Raw genomic sequence first — 19,770 nt, 5'->3', positions numbered from 1 at the left:
AAGCCTAGGAATCCCCTTTATTGAATCCCACTTCATGACGGGCTGCTTGCTCTGTCTGCATATTTGACAAGCCTTTTATGGACATGCTTATTTAGCTGAGCTTGTAACAGCACATATGGGCAGCATTGTCTGGTCAGTTTCAGATACAGCCCCTGGAAATAATGGATCCGAGGATTATGCTTTAGGTCACATATAACTCCTCCTCCTCTTCTTGCAGGCATCCCCTGCCCAAACAAGCTCTGTATAATAACCGTAGAGCATATAATGTGTCTCTCACTAATAACAGCGTTCCTTATAATGAAACATAAATTACAGCTCGCAGGACTAAGTTGTGTGCAAGTGGAGAAACTGTGGTGATCACAGCTGGAGATGCAGATAAAGGCATTTTCTACCACTGGATCTAATCGCTCTGCAGGTCACACAATGTGCCAAGTACTGTATAATACAGTCATTTTATTTCACCGCATTAATGCTAACTTTTTCTTTAGTTATCTCCGTTAAATTGTACAGAAATTGAATAAGTTGTGAATCATCTTAAAGACCGGCTGTCAAGTCATGTTTCATTACATTTAATCTCATATACTTGTTTTCAAATAATATTGGAATACAGTTTTAGAGTACAAGCAGAGATGATATTATAAATGTCAGGCTCATCATTCAGCTGTGAGAGACCTATCAATCAAACTAAACAGGAAGCTAGCATTACAGTACAATATTTAGTAACATCATCGGTACACTCTCCAGCAAATGCCAGATGGGGTTTTGAGTACTAGAACTGTGATTTTTTTTTTATTGCTTATAGATTTTCAGCCACCAAAAAGTGTTTAGTCACCAGCACCTTCCCCCTACTAGCAGAGCAGCACAGTAATCATTAATTACTCTGTAAATCCCGTTTAATTTCCACCTGTCAGACTATGACTTCCACCACCTGTCCTATAATTTCTCAGTGCAAGCCATTTAATAGGATATTACATTTATAAAATAATGGATGTCTGGCAAGCTTTCCATCAGAAATACAACTAATACAGGATAAAGAATGTTTTTTTACAAATTCTGAATGGGTATAAAATGAATACAATAATCCTCATGTCTGATTGGGGAAGACTAGTTGGGCCAAATGGTTCTCTTATGCTGTTAAATTCTATGTTTCTATGGCCTCTGACAACCTGAACATGATGGTCTGGAATAGTTCCATCAATTTATGGTGGGATGTATTGAAACTTCTAAAGTCGCAAAATTGGTTCAATTAAATCATCTGGTATCTGGTTGGCTGACAGACAATGTCTAGGTCAACAATCAATAGTTCAACAACATATAGTCCACGTGGAGAAATGGTCGACACAAGCAATACAGATAGAGCGATCCTCATCTATCCCTTCAATAGGATTAAGTGAGCCAGAGCTGTCTGACTTAATCCCCTGCTGTATTGTTCTATGTATTGTATTGCAGCTGAGAACAATAGATGATAATAAGACATGGCTCACCAGAGAAGGCTAGTTGAAAAAGGCTCCATCTGTAGGTCAACATGGGAAAGAACAACACATAAAAAGGTTGACGTGCATTTCCCCTGATGCTTTTTTCTTTAATATTTTGGACTTTTCATACATCATACCCTCCACGCAACTCTGAATGGGAAAGGTTATGGGTGCCAAGTGCATCAGTAGCAGTGTGTGCTACCTGGCCAGAAGCATGGTGAGCAAGGCAAGGGGACGTGGAACACGAGTTCAGGCTCACCTGACAGCATTATCTATATCACTATTTAGGTTAAAACTACTTTACCTTATACTGTACAACGTTAAACCAAATTAATCTACTGTATATCTATCTTAATTATGCTCAGTGGCAACACAAAGGCTGTGTATGATATTAGCCTATTGAGATGATACATTACATCTTGTCAGCCTGTATTACACCACTGATTTATCTAAGGATCTACATGTGTAGAGTATAAACTATTCTTACTGGCTTATTGTGCTATCTCCTCGTCTGTGTAGTTCCAAACAGTCATTGATAACCCACCTTTTCTTAAAATCATACCATTCCTCCGCTTTACCATTTCACTCTGTATACACAATACCTCTGCTTTTTCACCCTCCAATTCTACCATTGTTACCCTCATAAACCCCTTACTCTAAAGCTGGCCATACACCTGAAGATTTATTGTCAGATCTGGTTGGTTGGAACAAAAATCTGGTAATAGCGGAATGATAGTTTGTACGTTTTCCAGTGTTTCAAAGCAAATGGTCAACTGTCATTTGCTCTCATCCATTGCCAGGTTTTTGTTCCAACCAGCCAGATCGTACAGTAAATCTGTAGGTGTAAGGCCAGATAAGTCACCACCATACAGTATGTCAATCATTTGTCTGCCCCTCTCTCTATATTGCAAGCTCAAATGAGCAGCTGCAGTGCCCTCTTACCTCCTGTTCTTACCTTTAACTCTTGCACACCAACTACACCTGCATTTCATCTTGGGCTCTCTGTCTCTTGGCTCTACTCAATCTTCCAACCTCTTTTAGGTATCAGCTTAGAATGAATACCCCATCCTGACACACTTCGCTTCCCCTGTCCAACCTATCAGTTGTATTGAGCATTGTAGCCGCATCGGTTTCCTGTATAGTTATACCATGTACTGTCTTGTTGTTTGCCCTCTGTACAGCCCAGCAGAACCAATGTGGTGCCAAATAAATAAAGGAGAACAATATTTTACGTATATGCAGTAACTGACCTTCACAGTATGCATTGTCTTCTCTAAGAGCCCGGAAACCATCACGACAGATGCAGACAGCTTTGTCATCTAGGTTTTTGCAGACCGAGTATTCCATGCAAGAATGCCCTTCTGAACAAAAGTCATATCCTAAATGATAAAACAAGTTTATTTTCTACATATTGTAAACATAAATTACACACATTGGTGCTCTTATTATAATAATCCTCTACAATAATACAAAAAAGAAACAACAAACTACATTTGCCAATACTGAACTTACATGTGCATTATGTTTGCCCATCACATTTGCATAGCTGTAAAGTAACATAAAAACATAGCAGGTAAGAACCATTTGGCCTAATTGGCCTGCCCATTTTTTACCATGTGGTTACCTCAAATCTCTACTTGTTCCTTATTTATTTGTAAGGATGTCCTTATATCTGTCCCAAGCATGTTTAATTTGCTCTGCTGTCTTAGCCTCTACCACCTCTGATGGGAGGCTTTTCCACTTGTCCACTATACTTTCTGTGAGGTCATTTATCCTCAGCTCTTTCTCCAGTTCAGTGCATGTCCTCGTATTCTAATACTTCTCTTCATTTGAAGAATGTTTCCCTCGTGTACCTTGTTACAACTCTTGATATATTTGAAAGTTTCCATCATGTCCCCCCTTTGCCTTCTCTGCCCAAACTATACATATTGAGGTTGTTTAGTCTTTACGTTTAAGTTTTGTGATGTAGACCATGTAAAATTTTAGTTGTCCTTTTTTATACCATCTCAAATTTATTAATATCCTTCTGGAAATATGGCCTCCAGAACTGGACACAGAGGAGGAGGCTGTACCAATGACCTATATTGACCAATTTTACAGTAGTTCTTTCTATTGCTGATACCTCTCCCTTTGCAACCAAGCATCTGACCTACCTTCCTCATTGCTTTGTCACATTGTTACCTGCCTTTAAGTCACCTAAAATAGTTTATGTACTGTATGTAATCAATGAATAAGCTATTATTTCAATCAGGGGGAAGCAACCAGAGGTGATATGCGGTCCTGAGTTGACAGTCACTAGGTCGACCACTTATGGTCGACAGTGACTAGATTGACACCTGGAAATGGTCAACATACCATAGGTAGGCATTGACAGAAGGTCAACCCAAGCATAGGGTCGACATGAGATGGTTAACTCTCAAAAGGTTGACTTGGTTCATACTTTTCTATCCAAGTGGGCAAAAAGTGGCAATATAATTGTGCAAAATGCAGCAATGTACCGTGCCCAAAGCATGGTGTCCATGTTGACATTTGTTGACACAGACACCAAAAACCCGTGAAAACCTTGTGTCGACCTTTTGAGTGTTGACTAGGTCAATGTCTACCTTAAGCCTGTGTTGACCTTCTGGTCAACACAATGTCGATCTATCGTATGTCGTCCATTTTCAGGTGTCGACCTAGTCACTGTCTACCATTAGTGGGAGCATGCATTGCATGTTGCTATCGCACTGTGTATGGGCACCTTAACACTGTATACAATCTACTGCAGCTCATGTATAACTGCCACTTTCATCTATAAATAGACAGAGTGGAGGTTAGGTCCTTTGAAAGGCTTGCACTAACACTTTATCCAAACCTGAAAGCAGAAGCATCCAGACTAAATGAAAGATACTGTTCCCTTGATCCCAGAGTGGATTGCGGAATCAGGACTTTTTAACATGCTTAATTTCCCCGATCCTTGTCAGATTGCCGACCATCGCTGGCCTCTGAATGGCATATCCAGTCGGCAGAACAGTGGTGCCGGGGATCGTGACTGCAGGTGATTTATCATCTCAATACGATAATATCATACACAGCCTTTTTGTTGCCACTGAGCTTTATTAAGATAGATATACTGTAGATTAATTTGGTTTAATGTTGTAAAGTATAAGGTAAAGTTGTTTTAACCTAAATACTGTAGATACTGTAGATAATAGAGAAATGCTGTCAGGTGAGCCCCAGTGTTTCACGTCCCCTTGTATGAATGCGCATGGTGGTGCGAACAGATTAGAATAACCTCCATAGAGTATATAGCAATGCTACATATCATTTTAATGAGTAAAAGATGAATGTGCTACTAATTTACATCCCGTTGTGCTGAACATGCAATTAACGGCGGAACAAATTACATATACAATATATGAGCTATTTTGACCAATCAAAGCATATTGTGCAACTTTAAGTTAGAAACGATTTATAAATGGATTCTTTATTACAAATCTGCTCTAATTTTGTGCATGTACTTTCATTAAATTATTGCCGATGATAACTAACCCAAACAAAGCAACTCTAATTAAGTCTGACTGGCCTTAACTGTCCCTATATATACTGTACAATGAAGCCACAGAGGCTGATGGAGGGGCAGGTGCAGAGCTTGTTTGCAGTGAGTGTCGGGATTGAGATGATCGATGATGGGGGGAACTGACCCATGTGCTGGACAAAAGCCGCTCACTGGGCAACGTCTTTTGTTAGCTTCTCTTTCACCGAAATGAGGTTTCGTGACCACTTTCTGATCTGCCTGTTTGCGTCTTGCTACTGTACATTGCAGTGCAAAGTCAACTAGCGGTGTAGCAACCAATGTGGGCTGAGAGTCGCAAAGCATAGAGTTTAAAGTCTGGGAGCAGGAGCACAGCTACAGTATGGAGCAGACTCCACATGCATACAGTAGAACGCACTCTGTGAGAAACTGGCCAGGTGTTTTTTTCACACCCCTAATTAAGTACACAAGTAAAGTGGAAGCTTAAATAAAGTCTAGACACATTTTAATGTACAAATATAATATATATATATATACCCCAGACACTGTGCATGGCTTGGCTGTGGGCTTAACCGCTAGGCTTTTAGGGATACTGTATGGCAAGCCTGTCATATCATTCACTCGTGATGCAGGAACCCGGAAGCCATATGTAATTAGGAGGCTGGTAAATACCGATGGTGCTCAGGTTACGATCAGGGTTTTTCACAATGTACGCAAAAATATTTTACAAAAAAAAAGTGTATTTAATGTAGATGCTGCTGGGTGGTATTGGGCTCCCTCGTGGCCTTGGCCTGCCACCATGTTGCACATTAATTATGCTACATAGATGCTCATTCAGGCCCACGGAATTGGTAGGGAATTGTATGCCGAGTTTAGCGCACTCTTACTGAGCTAAGCTCAGCATACATTTCCCCACTGAGTCTCTGGGGCTGAATGAACGTCTGTGCAGCATAATTACTGTACAACATGGTGGTGGCCTATCAGACTATCGGCCACAAGGGAGCCCACCCTTATGGAGCTACAGTAAGCTCTGCATACTGTACACAGGGAAAGTGGAAGCAAAGACAGAGAGTTAACGGCAATGGCACATCACATATCTATTCGTGGCACTGTACTGTAGTTTTCATTACTGGAGCAATTGCCACCCAGCTGCAAAGCAGTGTAATTACATGCTTTTGGCACAGTAGACCAGAGTGCCCCATAACGGGACATTTCTCATATCCAGAACGAAGCCAGTATGGTGGGTCAACAGGATAGATGAGCGTGGCTACATCAGTATGCAAATTAACTTAATTTGATGCAGATGGCACAAAAAAATCCCTTCTTAGTTTTGAATATGGTGGAACTGAACGGTACTGAAATTAATATTATTTGAAAAATGAGATCATATAATTAACCAAGTTCTGTCTTTAAAGTGACCCACCAGAATCTCGCAGGATGTTACATAAACCCCATAGTGTTTGGTATAAACGTACCTTTACAAACTTTACAGCAGCTGTGCTTCAAAGTGATTTGCTGGGATTGTGGACAGGTCAAGGGCGAGCATTCCGGATACTCTATGCGCTGCATTTTGTTGCTCTGCAAAGTAATGTAAAGACACTATTCAGCTTATAGACTGATTAATCAACATATTCACAGGACTCTATTATACAGCAGGTACTATATGATTGGTTAGACTTCATATTATTATTCAGCAGATACATTCAGCAAGAAAAAAATTACTTATGAAAATAAACATTTGGAAAAGAAAATAGCTACAGTACTTGCGTCAACTTTGTCCTTTAGATAGAACACAGGCCTTGGTCTACCATTTAGTCAAAGGCTTTTTGCACGTTTCGGGAGCACTTTATATTACATAGCAAATATAAAGGCAATGTAGTACAATATGAACAGGTATTATATAAATACCGTACAGCTGCCATGTGACATACATAACGATGAATGATTCATACAGTAAGTGACTACTACATTCAACTTGCTGCCAAGTGGGCAGGATCGGTTTATGGACAGAACAATGGTTTACATAAGAGAAAACTGCATTTGCTGAATTTACAAAACATTATTTTCATTTTAACTTTAACGTTTGCAAATTGACTTCATTTGATGCGGATGGCACAAAACATTCTCTCTTCGTTAATAATAAAGTAGAGCTGAACAGTACTGGGGTAACTTTGAAATGAATACATTTTGCCAGGAATGAAAAAATGAGACATTAGAACCAAATCACAGTTGCTGGAATGCAATAATTAAAAAACATTTTCAAAAGAAATTTGCAGTTATATAAAGGTATTTATCATTTTTATAATAGTGTATGCAAAAGCATTTGCATGCTGCCATAGGAACATATGGGTCTGCCAACTGGGATTTCCATCGCTAGTAGATAAACTATAAAAACACTTCATCTGCTTGTAAAATGAATGTACTTTCAAATAAATGACTCCTCCATCTGTATTTTCCTGCATTAGTGGATTTAAACCTAGAATCAGGGATTGCATTAGAGCCTTTTAGCACGCTGCTTTCCTGTCTCGGTGGTTTCAACATGAGCATTAGATGATGATTGAATGGTTTTAGATTTTGTGTTCATGTGAAAAAAAACCTTTGTTTAAAGCAGAGAAATTATTCTGATTGTTCCTGATGTGCGTCACTTTTTGCTTTTTTAAAGCAGGATTTGAGCATGAAACAAAAGGCACAGAATCTTTTCACACAGGTATTACTATGGCAATTACTTCACCAGATGCTGTGTGGGAAAAGCAAAGACTGCAGCAATATACTGTACATCCACTTAGATGATAACCACTAACAGCATTGAGTTATACTGGGCTGATTTACGCCACTAGACTACAAAATCTTCACAAAGATAGATGAAAGGTCATACATCCAAAATATACGGGGCACAGCATTTTTTTCCCTTTTTAGGGGGGTGGGGGGTTACATTGTGTGTCTATTTTAGTATATTTCTAAAGTTTATACAGTTTTGTGCATGGATTGCTGCAGGGCTGGACCTAGGCATAGGAGACCTAGGCAAATGACTAGGGGCATTCCAGGCACTTCTCCAATCTGGTAGTTCAGCATGTAGCGGGCATATGGTGCTTTTCGCCAGGGCCCGCAGCTGCCCGCACTAGCCCAGCACTAATTATGAAACAGACTAACTCATTATAGTACACTGGCCTCTGCAATACACAACGAATATGGAGAAAGAGATGGTCCGCTAGAGGACTCTAAAGCAAAGCAATGGAGCATACTTGCCAACTTTGGCAGAAGGTTCTTATGGGTGGGCACCACAAATTGAGTTATCATGCCCAAAGCTCTCCTGATATTTGTGATGATTAAGGGTGTTGCGTCACTGGGGACTTGGTCATTGAAAGTGACTGCATCATCGCGTCCCTTGTCCCACCCTTTTTACCCAAGTACTGGTGACTGACAGCAGATTCGGAGACATTTTCAGCAGCCAAATGAAAGATTCTCCAGGCAGCTTGGGAAAGTGGACAAATACGTAACAGAGAACATCCTTCTCCCAGAAACTTTTGCGGAATGTAACCTAGACGCTATCTCATCTGAAGATAACATTCCCTGCTGGAATCTGATAAATTTGACAATTTAATGGTTACCATAGAAACCTCTTTATATAAATACTAGTACTATAATGCATTATATTTAAAGTTTTTTGTTATTTAAAAAGGTGCACATGATAAAGTTATGATTATTGGTTAGGGCTCTTCATAATTTTTTTTATGAAAGTAAAGTTGTTCATGGTCATATAAAAGTCCTTTCTCTGACACCTTTCAATCACAGTCAGATGAATGTGGGAATGAAAATTACTGGTTCCACTGCAATATATTCAATAAGGACATCAGAACATCTGTACCACCTATTTAAACTTTATAAATGTGTCTCCTGCACCTCCAAACTAGAGGAGCAGGCATTATGTAACTGAAAAACTTTGTCACCCCGTTGCCAAAGATTTCAAAATATGCAAATCACCTCACATAATGTAACATAACGATCAACTAAAACAGAGGCCTCCATACTGGACACAAAGTGATGAAGCTGCAAAGAGCACCAGTACTTGGAGGGGATCTTAACTGGTAAGATCTAAGAAAGTACAAAGGTTGAGGGAGGATGTTAATTTGTATTTATTCTTCTGAGCCAAGAGAAATTCTGAAAAGACCAGCACACAAGATTCCTGCATATTCACATAAGTAGTGGGACATGATTCAGGGTACAGGCATCACAACATTAGGGTGACCAACTCATCCCTTTAATCCGGGACAAATATTAATTACACAGGTTCTGTGGCTGGCTTTCACCTGGTTTTAAACTTCCACACCTCAAGACTCCATTTCACCTGGTTTTAAACTGCCACAGAACCTGTGTAAATAATATGTGTCCCGGATTAAAGGGATGAGTTGGTCACCCTAGACAACATATACTTGATGGTTGTGGAGTGCCACTTAAGTGAATACTAATTTGGGGTATCAATATCTCAGGGCCAGATAAATTGAGAGCTACTGATTTAGTATCATTTAATTATTTAAAGGGTAGAGAGGTCTCCAAATTTGTAAACTCCATACTCATGTCAGGGAAATTGATTAGGGGAATTGGGACAATAGCTAAAAGGTCATCTGCAAATAATGCTAAATGGTAATCCATGGAGACAAAAAGGCACCCCATGTTCTAGCCCTCACTAATGCCATCATTCATAATGTGAAGATCAAAGTCAATTGGGCATCCCTGATGGGTCATATTAGAAAAAGGATAACTGACAAAACATCAAAGATCTTCATATATGCTAAGGGAACTTTATATGATGCCTCAATCTCTCAAGGCACCATTCAGCCAAAACTCCAGCACTCCCCTTACAAAGTTCCAATCTACGTGGTCAAAATACTTCTCAGCAAGAGTAAATAAGAAGGACCATGGGTGTACAGGATCACTAGACATGATGGACAATATTCATTAGCTTTAAAGTATTGTCATTTGCTTCCTGTATCAGCAATAACACCACCTTACTGGAGTAAACTAGTGCAGAGTGAAGGGGTCTCAGGTGGTTTGTACAAAGCTAACAATTTCAAATCAACTTTCAGTTAACATATGGGAGAGTAGCTAAAGCACACCACTGGATATTTCTCCTCCTTTAGGAAAAAAGTCCTCAAAGAGTGGGTGGAAAATGAAACATACACTGCCCATGATAACCCAGGATGGTGGCTGCACTGTGCCTTGCATCCCAGTACATTGACTGTTGCCTCTCAAATGTTTTTAGTGGGCCAAAACACCTCATTTTCCCAGCTCTTCCCTATAAGAGCACATATGATTATATATAAATTAAAAAGTTACATTTTGCAAATGCAAATTTCAGTTTCTTTCCTTGTCTAAAAAAAGCAAATTTGCAGAAACAGAACATTTTAAATGACAACATTTCCATATAGCAGAGAGAGTGCTAAATATAAGTACACATCTGCCATGGTAACTTTATTATACAAAACAAAAAGGAAAGCATCCACAGTACCTTGCATTGGAACAGTGCACAGACTCCAGAACTAGAATAGACTGCTTGATTCTCTCCTTCAAAATAGAGTTGGCCTTGGTAAACACATACAGCTAACAGAAAAAGAAGAATATGTGCAATTAGTGCATTACTTAAAGAATTATTCAATTTGAACACAATTTAAATCTTTTATAAAAAAAGTATGATTATACAGGTTATTTTTATTCAAATGAAACCCAATACAGGAAGGTTTCTACAAAAAAAAATGTTCTTCTTTTACTTATGATGTGGTTGGGTGTGAATTGGCCTGACGCATATGCTACAAGTGCAGAACTGCATGCATTTGGAGACACCTCCGACTCACCATATGGACATACATATGCTATTAACATGTGCATCTATTTAGAGGTTTGTTGGATACTTAAATGTCCATGTTACCGTCCTCAACTAAATCTCACTAACAACAGCATAACTGCAATACATGTAATCATAGTAAATTAAAATGATACTAGGGGTTTGAAGAAAACAAAGGGATTAAAAACCCCATAGTAAGTAAGGCAACATTATTAAATGTCTCAGTGTGGGCATAGTGCTGTCCATCTCTAAGTTTGTGTATTTCCAAGTTCATGCTATGAAGTTGCTGTATATTTAGTAGATCTTTAATGCCATCTTTGGGAAGTGCTATGCCATTTGTTCTATTACACAATCCTAAACCCTCATATCCTGTGGTATGAATTATGTACATTGTGCAATGCATGAAAAATGTTCTTAAAATGAAAACAATACAACATTTTGAGTGTTTTTCAGCTTGTTCAAGTGAACAGCAGTAGATCAATCAGATGGTGCTGGATGTTGACCAATTAGCATTTGACACTGTAAATACTGTAGCTTGAGTGTGCTGTTGTTTGACATTTGATAGTAACATTATCAATTGCCCTTCCAAACAATGAAGCCTTCTGTCAAGCATGACAAGGACAACTGGCAAGTAATCTGTACAGTGTGAGGAATTATCAAACATAAAACAATTTCTTCCAACAATCTTCCCTGTTCAGAGGACCTTATTCAGGTCTGTTCGCAAAGGCCGTTCGTTCGCATGGGGACTGATGTTTTGTTACTGCGCATGCGAATTAATGTGCATACGTAGGGTGCGGCGCAAACTATGAATAGTCAGATTGCTGGGTTCACGCACCCAGGACAGCGGCAGGGGGCGGGGAGGGGCGGCGGGCGGAGTACCACCATTCGCAAGGCAGGGTTGGGTTGACTTGAAAGGATGCAAATACACATCTGAACGAATCAACCAGAATAACCCCCATAGTGCCCAAGGAAGGACAAGCTTGCATTCTCTGGGCATGTATTTCATCCCTTGTATTTTTTGTCACAATAAATAGCAATGGCAAATGTTGCTGTCTGCATGCTTACGGTCTTTAATCGTTTGCAAGCAGTTGATCTTAGCGACTATGAACCAGATAAACCCCACACTGCCAAAGAATGCCCTGAGTATTAGTCATATACCATTCAACGGTGGAGAAAAGTGATTTTCTTTGATGAAAGACATTTTTGTTTATTTGAAAACCAAGCAAGCCCCTATGTGAGATGTTTTTCCTTTGGAAAAAATTGCCAAGAGCGTCTGTATCTGACTGAGAAACATCCTGTGAAGATTATGGTTTCCAGTTGCATGATAGCAAATGATGCTGGTTACTGTATCTTAACATTTTTACGAAATGATGAAAATAAAAAAATATTCTTAAGTTCTTGTAAATGCTTAATTTAATGTCAGATTGTTAGCTATACTGTATATACATTTTAAAAGTTATCATGATGTTTACACATTATATCATTATAAATGACTGTGTTCCTATGGTTACAACTACTGTAATGATTCACTGTATAGCACAAATTATTTTTGATAAGATCCTCTAGCAATTGTCACACCAGGGGGCTTAGTCGACAAGACTGAGACCTCTGGTGGGGACCTGGACCGGTACCTGAACCGGGGAGGTTGGAGAGGACCCTTGCGCATAGACTGCGCGACAGTGCACCCAGAGCCAATAAGCAGTCAGAGGTAAAAGTACAACCAGATTTATTATGCAGAAGGTTGTAATGGTACAGGCAGTAAAGTATGCAGGAGAAATGACAGTTCATGCGGATTGCAATACTTTACAGATGAGATGGATCTGGTATCGATGGTGGAACATCGGATGGATATCGGATATGGAGACTGTGGGTCCGGAATGACGGACGGAAGGTAGGAGCTTGACTGTAGGTCCGGAATGACGGATGGAAGCTTGACTTGGGAATCCGGAATATCGGACTATCGATGAAACATCGGAAGCGGATGATGCAGGAGCATCGGAGGACCAGAGTCCCGGAGCTAGGCTTGGTCGCTGGGCTGACGAGGCAGGCTCACAGGTGATGGAATAACCTGGACTTCAACAGGAGATGGAATAACCTGGAATACACTGCAGCATGGAAGACAACACCAGCAGAGAAATACACTTGCACGGAGACAAGGACAGCTGACCATACACTGGAGACAACTGAAGCACTAGCAATGGTTCTGAGAGCTCCCAGCATACTTATCCCCACTGGGTGGCCAGGATTGGCCGAGGAAGTATGACAGGGAGATCAGAACCAACAGGATTGGACAGCACAGACATGTGACTGGAAAGAACATGGCAGCCCCCATGTCTGTTATGGCGGGAAAGTGTGTCTGTGCACACCATGTTGGATACTGGGAGCAATGGCGGCGGACAGGTGGATTGCCGTGCACTGGGGACTGTCACTGGGAGACAGGAGGCCGGCAGAGATGACGTCTGGACCGCAAGCTGAACCTGCGGAGGCACTTAGCCGGTAAGAAAGTCTGTCTGACAGCTCGGATCGTGACAGCACCCCCCCCTTTAAGGGTGGCCCCAGGACACCTTTTAGGCTTGCGGGGAAACTTGGAGTGGAACGCCCGGATGAGTCTGGGAGCATGGACATCGATGGCATTGGTCCATGATCGCTCTTCGGGGCCGTAGCCCTTCCAATCGATCAGATATTGCAGACGACCATATCGGATGCGAGAGTCCAAGATCTTACTGACCTCATATTCTGTTCCACGCTGGGTGCAAACCTTAGGAGCCTTGGGGAGCTTGGAATGAAAGCGATTCAGAACCAGCGGCTTGAGCAGCGAAATGTGGAATGTAGCTGGCACTTTCAAATAGGGCGGCAACTTGAGCTTGTAAGCTACTGGATTGACGACTCGCTCAACTGGGAAAGGACCAATATATCGGGGAGCGAACTTCATCGATGGCACTCTCAATCGAAGATTCTTAGTTGACAACCAGACACGATCTCCTGGACGGAGGGCTGGCACAGCTCTGCGTTTCCTGTCGGCAAATTTTTTGTACCTGCTTGAAGCCTTCAGAAGTGAAGAACGAATGAGCTTCCAGGATTTGACGAATTGCCGGATGGTCGTGTCGACCGCTGGAACAGAGGACACAGGTTGCAGAGTGAAGTCAGGAACTCGAGGATGAAACCCATAGTTGGCAAGGAATGGAGTGACATTTGATGAAGAATGATATTGGTTATTATGGCAGAACTCTGCCCATGGAAGGAGTTGAGCCCAGTCATCTTGGGAAGAAGAGACATATGTGCGGAGAAATGCTTTAAGGTCCTGATTCACCCTCTCCGTTTGGCCATTGGTTTGAGGGTGGTAGGCTGTGGAAAACTTTAGTTTGATTTGAAGCAGGGAGCACAGGCTTCGCCAGAATTTGGCTACGAATTGGACTCCTCTATCGGAGATGATTTCAAGAGGCAGTCCATGAAGCTTGAATATCTCTTTGATGAAGAGCTGGGACAGCTTGGAAGCTGATGGAAGGCCGGTGAGGGGAACAAAGTGAGCCATCTTGGTGAACTGGTCAACAATCACCCAGATGGTGGTGAACTTGTCAGACTCTGGAAGATCAGTTACAAAGTCCATAGAAATATGCGTCCAAGGACGATGTGGCACTGACAGTGGCATCAATTGCCCAGGAGGAGACTGACGACTGGTCTTGTGCTGAGCACATTTAGCACAAGAGGATACAAAGTCCTGTACATCCTGTTTGAGGGACGGCCACCAGTAGGACCTGGTGATAAACTCGTAAGTTTTCTGAATGCCTGCATGGCCAGCGAATTTTGAAGAATGCGCCCAACAAAGCAACTTCTTTCTTAGAGCTGGCTTTACAAATCTTTTCCCTGTAGGGGGCATGAGATTAGAAACTCCCGTTGCGGAGAAGGCCACTGGATCAATAATGAAGTGTTGATGTGTGGACTTAGACTCACTATCTTGCTCCCATGAGCGGGAAAGGGCATCAGCTTTTCGGTTTTGTGTCCCTGGACAGAATGACAGCTTGAAACGAAACCTGGAAAAAAAAAGTGTCCATCTGGCTTGACGGGGGTTTAAACATTGAGCAGACTTGAGATACAGAAGATTCTTGTGGTCTGTGATAATTGTGATCTCATGGACAGCGCCCTCTAGAAGATATCTCCATTCTTCTAATGCCAACTTGATGGCGAGAAGCTCTTGGTCACCGATGGCATAGTTACGCTCTGCAGGCAGGAACTTACGGGAGTAGAACCCACAAAGATGAAGCCGACCATCGGGCGCTTTCTGCGAGAGGACTGCCCCAACACCCACGGAGGAGGCATCAACCTCGAGAATAAAGGGCAAGGTGGTATCAGGTTGTCTTAAAACAGGAGCGGAAGTGAACCTCTGTTTCAACAGATGGAAGGCTTCGATGGCTTCTGCCGGCCACTTCGCTGGATTAGACCCCTTTTTCGTTAAGGCAGTGATGGGAGCCACAATAGACGAGAAATTACGAATGAATTTTCTGTAATAATTGGCAAAACCCAGGAAACGTTGAATACCTTTCAGCGAAGAGGGAATTGGCCAATCTTGGATGGCCTGCAGTTTTCCAGGATCTATTTGAAGACCGGAACCGGAGACAATGTACCCTAGGAAGGGTATAGACTTCACCTCGAAGACACACTTCTCCAGTTTACAGTAGAGATGATTAGCTCGCAGCCGGGACAGAACCTCTTTGACCCAATAACGATGTTCTGTGATGTTATTGGCGTAGATTAAAATGTCATCGAGATATACAACTACATGACGATACAGAATGTCCCGAAAAATCTCATTGACATAGTGCTGGAACACGGCTGGGGCATTGCTGAGCCCAAAGGGCATGACGAGGTACTCATAGTGGCCGTCTCTGGTATTAAACGCCGTCTTCCACTCGTCGCCCTCTCGTATGCGGATGAGATTATATGCACCCCTCAGGTCGAGTTTCGTGAAGATGGTTGCACCGCTGGCACGGTCAAACAGCTCGGTGATGAGGGGCAACGGATATCGGTTCTTTACTGTAATGTCATTGAGGCCGCGATAATCAATGCAGGGACGTAGGCCTCCATCCTTCTTCTTGACGAAGAAGAATCCTGCGCCAGCAGGAGAAGTCGAAGGACGGATGAATCCCTTTGCCAGATTTTCCTTGATGTAATTGGTCATGGCTTGAGTCTCTGAAAGAGAGAGAGGATAGGTTCTACCTCTGGGTGGTTCTTTGCCTGGGATAAGTTCGATAGGGCAATCCCACGGTCTGTGAGGAGGTAGGACATCAGCGCCAGACTTGCTGAATACATCTGAGTACTCTTGGTAGGGAAGAGGCGGAAGGTCTGCTGCATCGGCTGAAGAATGACGAGCTGGGAGTACCTTTTGGAGACAGGTACCGGAGCAGGAAGGATCCCAGGAAAGGATTTCAGATGTCTTCCAATCAAGACGAGGATTGTGAAGACGGAGCCAGGGTAAACCCAGAACCAGAGCATGAGTGGCTCGGGGTAAAACCAGGAAGGACAAAAGTTCAGTGTGCAGGACTCCCACTTTTACTGTAAGTGGCAAAGTTCTGCGGGAGACTGTCGCATCAGGAATCCTACTGCCATCCACAGCAGTAAGGAAGACAGTCTTGGAAAGACTTTCAGTGGGCAACCCCCACTTGCGGACCAGTTCTGCAGTAACGAAGTTGCCAGCGGCACCGGAATCAAGAAGTGCGGAGACAGTCTTGAAATGCTGACCAACTTGTAGGGAAACTGGAAGGACACAATCAGTTGCTGATGGAGAGGACTTAATTACTCCTAGCCTACCCTCTCCTTGACGGGCTAGGAGGAGGAGTTTTCCTGACGCTTTGGGCATGCAGAAATTTGATGTGCAGGATCGGCACAATACAGGCAGAGCTGTGCCAACCGACGACGTCGTCGTTCTCCAGGAGACAAACGGAAGCGGTTTATCTCCATTGGTTCTTCTTTGGAATGGACCGCAGGAGCAGTGGGTAAAGAAGGCGGAGGAGTTGGCACTTTAACTGGAGCGCTCTTGTGACGTTCTACAGCCCTTTCTCGGAAGCGTAGGTCTACTTTGATACACAATGATATAAGGTCACTTAGACCTGAGGGTAAGTACGATCGGATAGGCCATGCCAGAAAGCTGCGTATAAGGACCCATCACACCAGGAGAGTTCAGACGCCAGAATCTGGAACTGGACCAGATATTGCCCGACGGAGCGGGATCCCTGTCTGAGACGGAGGAGTTCAGTGGAGGCAGATGCTGATCGCCCAGGCTCATCGAAGATACGCCGGAATGTTGACACGAAGTCCTTGTAATTGGACAGGATGGCATCAGATCTTTCCCATAAGGGAGACGCCCATTCTAACGCTGCTCCACACAGGAGGGAGATGATGTAGGCGATCTTGACCCTTTCAGTAGGGAAGTTGCTGGGTTGCAGCTCAAAGTGAATCTCACACTGATAGAGAAAACCTCGACAGGTCTTGGGGTTCCCATCATACTTGGTGGGGACAGACAGATGAAGGCGCGGTGCAGCAGCCATTACAGGAGGATGAACTGGACTTGGAAGTTCTCTGACAGGCTCAGGGCCACTGAGAGTGGTCTGTAGCTTATCCAGCCGGGAAGACAGATCTTGCAGACAATGAATCACTTGGCTTTGCGCAGCCTCTTGCTGATCCAAGCGAACAGCCAGTTGCTGTACAGGGCTGGGTGGAGATGCTTGGTTTGCGGCTGGATCCATTTGGCTAGTGCTTACTGTCACACCAGGGGGCTAAGTCGACAAGACTGAGACCTCTGGTGGGGACCTGGACTGGTACCTGAACCGGGGAGGTTGGAGAGGACCCTTGCGCATAGACTGCGCGACAGTGCACCCAGAGCCAATAAGCAGTCAGAGGTAAAAGTACAACCAGATTCATTATGCAGAAGGTTGTAATGGTACAGGCAGTAAAGTATGCAGGAGAAATGACAGTTCATGCGGATTGCAATACTTTACAGATGAGATGGATCTGGTATCGATGGTGGAACATCGGATGGATATCGGATATGGAGACTGTGGGTCCGGAATGACGGACGGAAGGTAGGAGCTTGACTGTAGGTCCGGAATGACGGACGGAAGCTTGACTTGGGAATCCGGAATATCGGACTATCGATGAAACATCGGAAGCGGATGATGCAGGAGCATCGGAGGACCAGAGTCCCGGAGCTAGGCTTGGTCGCTGGGCTGACGAGGCAGGCTCACAGGTGATGGAATAACCTGGACTTCAACAGGAGATGGAATAACCTGGAATACACTGCAGCATGGAAGACAACACCAGCAGAGAAATACACTTGCACGGAGACAAGGACAGCTGACCATACACTGGAGACAACTGAAGCACTAGCAATGGTTCTGAGAGCTCCCAGCATACTTATCCCCACTGGGTGGCCAGGATTGGCCGAGGAAGTATGACAGGGAGATCAGAACCAACAGGATTGGACAGCACAGACATGTGACTGGAAAGAACATGGCAGCCCCCATGTCTGTTATGGCGGGAAAGTGTGTTTGTGCACACCATGCTGGATACTGGGAGCAATGGCGGCGGACAGGTGGATTGCCGTGCACTGGGGACTGTCACTGGGAGACAGGATGCCGGCAGAGATGACGTCTGGACCGCAAGCTGAACCTGCGGAGGCACTTAGCCGGTAAGAAAGTCTGTCTGACAGCTCGGATTGTGACAGCAATGGTCTAGTCCAGTGGTTCCTAAACTATGGACCAAGGCATGCTGAGGTGCAGAGAGTTTCCCGTAGGGGTACCTTGGGTTAGTGGTCCAGGACCAAATCAAATTATTTATGTCAAAGTAACAAATCCAGTGCTAGTGGCTGCAGGAATAAACCATTTGGACAATCAGAAGCACATCTGCACACCACCACATAACTTACCCCGAGGATAGCAGTGGGCACAATTTACTTAATTTTCTATTTCTTGCCAAATATTAACAAAAGAAATAAACAGTACTTGTGTATTATCACGTCGCCCCCGAAATCGGCCGCAAATCGCATGTTAAAATCGGTTGCGATAAAGCAGCCGATTTTCTGTGATTTTCTGGCAATTTGCATGCTATTCCATCCTTGCAAACCCCCAATATCCAAGTCAGCCCGAAGCGTGGTGAGCGGATGCGGTACGCGTCCTCCCGACTGGTTGATAAACCCACTATCCACGTCAGGGTGGAGTTGATTTTATAAAGCGTGGTGAGAGCAGCGAGCACCGCGAGGGGACGTGGAAAATGATCCCGAAGCGTGGCGAGCGCAGAGAGCGCAGCGAGCCCCGCGAGGGGACGCGGAATACACGTCAAGTAATCCGTGTCCGCTCACCATGCTTCGGGCTTTATAACATCAACTTTACGCCGACGTGGATAGTGGGGGTATGAACAGGTCTGGTTGGTTGGTTGTTTATCACTCTCCATTTTAGCACTTTTGGAGCTTAGTACATCTCACCCATATTTGAAATGGCTTAGCGACGGGTAGTGGAAGCTTGATGTCCACTCTAGTTGCTTTAAAGATTGAAGGTGCCGGGTCTGCGGAGGCCAGAACGGGATGACCAGCACATGCTGGAGCAGATGGTTTGTATTACAGGATTCATTATGATTGAGTGGCACTACTGGGGCATAATGTGTGATGTGAAACACTACTGGGGGCATTATGTGTGATATGAGGCCCTACTGGCAGGGCCGGTGCAAGGCATCTAGGTGCCCTAGGCAAACCTACAGTATACCCCCCCCAAAAAAAAAAATTACCCTAGACTCAAATCCTGATAACACAGTCAGAATGAACAAAACCACCTTGTAAATGACTGCCACCATATATGATGCAGACTGTCTGCATCATGCAGACACACACCGCACCCGGCCACCCCCATGAGCAAATGCAGGTTCTTTTAAAATTTTAATTCCACTGACTCACTGTT

At 43.4% G+C, this 19,770-nt stretch overlaps 1 protein-coding gene across 2 annotated transcripts in view; it reads right to left on the bottom strand.

Moving 5' to 3' along the window:
• The window catches only part of NELL2 (neural EGFL like 2), a 235,310-nt gene that overhangs the window by 105,317 nt on the left and 110,223 nt on the right, over positions 1 to 19,770 (bottom strand). For both annotated transcript variants that reach the window (XM_083182657.1, XM_083182659.1), the window contains 3 exons: positions 10,496 to 10,587; positions 6,465 to 6,567; positions 2,726 to 2,854 (listed from right to left, as the gene is read on the bottom strand). In XM_083182657.1, coding sequence (XP_083038783.1) covers positions 2,726 to 2,854; positions 6,465 to 6,567; positions 10,496 to 10,587 — 324 coding nt within the window. The remainder of the gene's footprint in view (positions 1 to 2,725; positions 2,855 to 6,464; positions 6,568 to 10,495; positions 10,588 to 19,770) is intronic.

This window comes from Crinia signifera, chromosome 4, assembly GCF_055691185.1.
Source record: "Crinia signifera chromosome 4, ASM5569118v1, whole genome shotgun sequence".
Classification (NCBI taxonomy): Eukaryota; Metazoa; Chordata; class Amphibia; order Anura; family Myobatrachidae; genus Crinia; species Crinia signifera.
This window is presented reverse-complemented; position numbering and strand designations above follow the sequence as displayed.